The 6,300-nt window shown below is 33.0% G+C and overlaps 1 protein-coding gene across 1 annotated transcript; it reads left to right on the top strand.

Annotated features, from left to right (window-relative positions):
* The first annotated feature begins 336 nt into the window (after positions 1–336).
* Positions 337–6,037, top strand: LOC106788207 (zinc finger protein 423-like). The gene is made up of 4 exons (XM_014751275.1): positions 337–634; positions 997–1,143; positions 1,215–1,301; positions 1,371–6,037. Exons 1-4 carry the CDS (start codon positions 488–490, stop codon positions 4,767–4,769), a joined length of 3,780 nt encoding a protein of 1,259 aa, XP_014606761.1. The 5' UTR covers positions 337–487; the 3' UTR covers positions 4,770–6,037.
* Positions 6,038–6,300: the final 263 nt, after the last annotated feature.

Here is a 6,300-nt window from a genome sequence, read left to right on the forward strand (position 1 = left end):
AGATATAAATATAAATTGTAAGTATACGAGGTGTATGTTCAATGTGTAAAAAGGACAAAAAACGATGTATGATAATAAAGAATATTCGAAGAATCGTTAATTAATTGTCTTTTTCTAACTAGGTATAACAAATACTTACTTTTATTTCGAAATAATTGTTGTATGTAATTCTTTTATCTTTCGTCGACACGTTTAGAGTCCGTTTGATATGAACCACGTTTAATCTATTAATTGATATTTTAACTTCAGATGGCAGCACTAACATACCATAGTCATTCACATTTGTCGCGTGTTGATATAGGAAGCATTCTGACTGGTTCTTACTAGTAAGAAAGTTGGACGAAAGGAATGGTTTAAAAAGGACCGCTCGATTCCGTATTCAAATGTCGACTAACAAACAAAACTCTGCGTCCCTAACCTGGCCTTAAAGTGAAGAATTCGTGACGGTTCGAGTGGTGCTTTGAAAAGCATCTACAAGCCGTCCACGATGGACGACGTTGAGCTACTGAACGTTGAAAATGTGTGTAGATTGTGTCTTTCTGTGGAGGAACCAAAATTCTCGATATTTGAGATGGAAGACTCTCCTTCTGCTGTACCATTAGTTACTAAAATACAAGCATGCTTATCGCTTCAGGTATGTTTTATTTCTATCAAGCATTTACAAATCGACGAGATTGATTTTACACCCAGCAAATTTTAATGCAAAGTATCGTACTTAGAAGAAATTCGATTTACCTCGTTTTGAGGTTATGTCCATGCCAATTGGTTTACAATCTTTTCTATCTTTTTACTCGTGATTTAATGTTTACGATAATAGGATTGTTTTATACTAAATAGATGACTACTTTCTTATTGAATTATTAATGGAATGCACAAAATTGCATAGTATTTTTTCTTTAGTATGGTGTATTCATATATTACATTTTTCTTATTATTCAAAGTTTACAGGTAAGTTACCAAAACAACTAAAGTATATTCCATATATTTATATTTCAGATTTTGTCTACAGATAAAGTATCCACGTTGATATGCTCTTCTTGTATAGATAATGTAAATCAATGGTATAATTACAAGGAAGCTTGTTTTCATTCTCAAGATAAACTACAGAAATGGCTAGAAACTCATCCGCAGACAAATCTAGTGGTACAATTATAATTATTTTTAAATATTCTATTTTTCAGAAGATAAATCTTTTATATTTGTTATTTCAACAGGTTGTAAATATAAAGGAAGAACCTATGGATATAGATTACTGCGAAGATAACAATAAAACATTTGAATCCAACAGTGAATCAAGCGCTGTAAGTTAAAGTAAAGAAAGTTTAGTCGTCCAATTTTATTTCCAGACTTATTTTAAATTCTCATTTCAGTATGTAACAAATCATGTGAAGTCCATGGGAAAATTTTATTCTAAAAATGAAGCTCGGGGAGAAGGATTACAAATCGACAAGACATATAATTTAGGTAAAGATAAGGATTTAAGAACTTCTCAATCATCTTCATCAAAGAATGCCAACAAGGAAGAATGCAGACTAGATAAAGAATTTCATAATTTATTGATTAAAACTGAACCAGAGGATGATTATGATACAGATTGTACAATAGAAATAGAATCTGTCAGTGGTACCGAATTACTTTTAAATCCAATGGCAATTGCTAGTAAAGAGGAGAGAATTATGGAAGCTGATTCTACTCAAAAATCAAATGCAACTACTCCAAATAGTAGAAAGAAGATGAAACGAGGTCCTCACACACATTTCCGAGGTACACGCGTTTATAAACAGAAATGTATGCATTGCCAGATAAATCTACATTCTAAGCATTCTTATATAAAACACATGGAAAGATTTCATAGTGAAGATTGCGAGAATAAAAATTTATCTAAATCGACATCTGCTGATGAAGAAGAATTGATAGAAGACGTGGAAGATGAATTGACGAGTATGGAGAACGATGCACCATTGACGGAGGTACAACAAAATATAATTAGTCAACTGAAGACATTTTCCTGTTACTCGTGTCAACAGACTTTCAATGATAGAAAGCATACACTTATTCATATTCGTCAACACATGCCAGATTTAAGGCCATACACTTGTATCGCATGTTTAACACAATTTCGTGATCGATCTATGTACAAACTACATTGTAGTGCATCTTTCGAATGTGCTATGAAAATTGCATTGGTTATACCTAAGGAAGGAAACGAAAAGTATTTCACTTGCAACATGTGTTTACGACCGATGTCAAATAGAAAAGAATTATTGAGTCATTTGTCTAAACATTCAGATAAACAATATGAAGAAATGATGTCACCAATGAGATCGCCACCTAAATTACAACCTATGACACCTTTACCAAGTCCAAAAAAAGATATTTTACCAAAATCACCTCAGATGAGTAAAGCCATTCTTGGACCTTACAAAAATGGTGATCCAGCACATAATCACCCCTGCAATTTGTGCGGTATGATCTACAGATACAAGCCTAATATGTTAAGACATCATGTAATTTGCATCAGGCTATCACCGGAATTAAGGACTTGTTACAGATGTGTACATTGTGGTATGACTTTCCTCGTTTTTAAGAAATTTCATAATCATATCACTATCGATCATAAGAAAAAAGAATTCGTTTGTTTCGAATGTAACGCTAAGTTCAAATCCCCGAGTGATTACCTGACGCATCACGAGAAGCATCGACAGATGGCCGTCAGTCAAAATCAGGAGGTTACTAGTAATCAGATAATGTCCCCTCATCGTGGGCAAAGTCCTTTAAAATCGTGGAGTGACAACGAGGAAGCTACAGTGTCTAGACGAAGTATGGAAGGTCAACGATACGTTTGTAATTTATGTGGTCAAGATTTTACAACGAGAGCCAAATTGGCTTCGCATAAGAATCTTCATCTTAAAGTAAAAATATATTCGTGTGTTATTTGCCGCAGTATGTTTAGCAGTGCTGGTGCTTTAGAAATCCATATGAAGGATCATGGCATCGAAGATCCACAAGAAAGAAATGCTAATAGTTCTTGCGTTGAATATGATCGACTCGATAATAGACCACAGGAAATTGATACTATTAACACGAGTACTGTCTCGGACACTGGTGGGCGAGAAAATATATGCAACATATGTGGAAAGATATTTTCCAATTATCCAAATTTGAGAAGACACTTTAGAAATATTCACAAGGATAACAAAGCACGTTTTACTTGTATACGTTGCTCGTTATCTTTTAAAACAAAAGAGCTTTATGAACAACACGTGAAGCTCGATCACAAAACAAAAGTCATGCTGATGTGCAGCCAGTGTCCCAAGACATTTAGCTTCAAAGCTAATTTGGATCTTCATTATAGTAGTGCTCACGGAGATAAACCCGGGAATCGAGAATGCGATATATGTGGAAAAGTCTTTCTAGAAGAAGCCTCCTTGAAGATTCATCGAAGCTGGCATAATCGAGCGAATTCGCGGTTTTACACTCGATCCTTTTTGAACGATGAGATCAAATCTTTAACTCCGCTTTCTCCTACTGAAATTAATGATAATAATTTAGTTGCTTCGTCGCCCGAACGTCCAGCTAGGGCAAGAAAATCTTTTCCCAATCCACCACCTACAAAGCCACAAAACGATTACCAGTGTCAAGTATGTGACAGTAAATTCGAAGATGTGGTCGAGTTGAGGAAACATTTGTGGGATGTTCACTGTGCTCGTAATAAACCAGAGAAAAGTTTCTCAGGTGATGAACTTCAATGTCAGTTATGTACCAATATTTTTCCCGATCAAAAAAGTTTAAAGTTGCATATGGATTGGCACAAAGCCAATCCAATATTGAGCAATATACAAAAGCAAACTTTCCTTTGCGAGATATGTAGCAAACATTACAGCTCAAAGAAAGCTTTGACGAAACACAGAAAGCTTCACAAAGCAAACACGGTAGCTTCAATTAAGTTCCAATCGCTTAGTAGAAAGAGTGCTCAATATCTCTGTGACGTCTGTCGAAAGATCTTCAGCAGCAATCAATCATTGCAACGACATAGAATGTCTTTTCACAACGATTTGCAGTCTCCTCGGTCTCAGGCATTTAATAGTAGTACTCGACGGGTATCCAGCGAGGAATACAAAATGAAGAAAATGGATATGGAAGTAAGAGAAGAATCTTCAAAAGAATTAACTTTGAATGCAGTCAATGCTAGTAAGAAACCAGTTACTTGTCATTCGTGTAAAAAGACATTCCCAAACATGAGTGTTTTATACAAACACAAACAACTGATTCATAAACCAAAAATAGCAAAAGTGATCGGTAAAGCCCCAATAAATGAATGTGTTCCTATACAAAATGCTGACGGTAGAATTTCGTGCAATATATGCGGTAAACATTTCTGGTCGATGTCTAATTTCAAACAACATTTTGCTGCAAAGCATAGAAACAATTCAAAAAGTCGTTGTACCACAGCTAGCTGTAATCCTACATATTCACTTCTATCGCAGTCAATAAAGACCGAATCTTTGCCACATAAAGCAACGATTATCTGTTGTAAACTTTGCAACCGTCATGTTTGGAGTAGAGAAGAGATAGCTATTCATATGCTCTCTGTACATGGTACAGTTTATGAACCTGATACCAACAGTAATTTCCACAGGGAAACCGATCTTACCACTTATGTTGTTGAAGGAGCGGTTAATGCAACTTGTCCTTGTTGTAATATCAAGTATCCTAATAATAGAGCTATGAAGATTCATTACTTTAAATTCCACGAAGCTACGGACTAATTTAGTTTTATAAATGATTCATAAATCTAGATAACATTGATTTTTTAAAACGACCTTTCGTTTCTTTTCCAATACTGCCTCTATTGATGAGATGCGTTGAATGTACACAATGTTCATTCAAGGATGTTGAATAGAAACTCTTCCTTCATATGGACACCATGATTAAATCTTGTAATAGAAACTATACAAAATTATTCGTTTAAATCGATCGATCGTTTGCTATATATCTATGTGTATATGTACTTCCATAGATTATCCTTTGGGCTATAAACCTTAGCCAATAATTATGATTGCCAGATTTTACTCGTTCAATTAACTTACAATACAACGTCTATGTAAATAACCATTTTTCTTTTAAGGAGAAACAGCCATTGTACACTTATATTTACGTGTTTATTCAATTGTAATATCATGCCCATACTTTTTTTTTTTTTTTTTCTTAAATAAGCTACGCATATTTGTTGGATGTCTTTGATAAAGATTCTATGAATTATGATCAGATATAGGATTATATGAGTGAAAGGGTAAGAAGAAACGAAAGCGAGAGAGAGAGAGAGAGAGAGAGAGAGAGAGAGAGATTGTTGACTTCAATTGGTTTTTTTTTTTAATAAATAATTTGGAAATAATAAAAAGAAGACATCGTTTTGATTACACCCAACAAATAATTCGTTTGATTTACTGTAAGTTCTATTCATGAGATAGAAAAGAAAACTAGTATAATGTTTTAAATTTATCATAAATGGCATACTTGGCTACCTATAAGCTGTAGCATTTTGCATGTAGCAGTAAATAAAGTTTATTAATATAAATTCGTTGCTACTCATTACTTTTTTTTTTATCGAACCTTCTTAAAGAATCTTTTTAAGTCTTGCGATTTTGTTTGGCGGTGAATTGCGAGCTTTTTTTTTAACTTCGATTACAAAATTATGTTAAAAAGTGAATAAATGATGGGGAAAGAGGACTGAATGTTATTTAAAAATAAATAAAGTATTAAAAAGTATGTCACATATAAGAAAATGGAATACAGAGGTAAGGCACGAAGGACTCATTACGAGACGAGTATTGGTACTTTTTTTTTTTATGAATGCACAAAATATTTTAATATAAACTTAAAAATTCGTACAACAACATGAAAAATTATAGACTATTGTACACATGTATACAGACATACGTCGTACCTTTTATTTCTCATTTTTTTTTTTCAAAGTTTTATCAATATATATATATATATATTTACGTGCATATACGCGTATATATATATATACACCTATTTTTTTATTTTATTTTATTTTATTTTATTTTATTTTATATTTATTTTTATATTTATTTTTATATTTATTTATTCATCCGGAATGGAAAACTTCCGTCTCTCACTAAAGTTATTATATGTATTTTAAATATTATTAATGTAGAAATATAAAGTGAATCATCGTACGGCCGCGCGCTACTTCTTACATTCAAGATACTTGAGTTATTTTCTTTTTTGTTTTTTTTTTCATTTTACTTTAGCGTGTTAGTTTATATATATATA

The sequence above is a fragment of the Polistes canadensis genome, unplaced genomic scaffold, assembly GCF_001313835.1.
Source record: "Polistes canadensis isolate GaletaPanama2010 unplaced genomic scaffold, ASM131383v1 scaffold_129, whole genome shotgun sequence".
Lineage (NCBI taxonomy): Eukaryota > Metazoa > Arthropoda > Insecta > Hymenoptera > Vespidae > Polistes > Polistes canadensis.

What these genes read in the sequence shown, in the direction of transcription:
- LOC106788207 (XM_014751275.1), top strand. Translation starts at nt 488, where the DNA reads ATGGACGACGTTGAGCTACTGAACGTTGAAAATGTGTGTAGATTGTGT. An exon ending in ATCCGCAGACAAATCTAGTG is followed by an intron (nt 1,144 to 1,214) that starts GTACAATTATAA and finishes TTATTTCAACAG; the next exon opens with GTTGTAAATATAAAGGAAGA. An exon ending in CCAACAGTGAATCAAGCGCT is followed by an intron (nt 1,302 to 1,370) that starts GTAAGTTAAAGT and finishes TTCTCATTTCAG; the next exon opens with TATGTAACAAATCATGTGAA.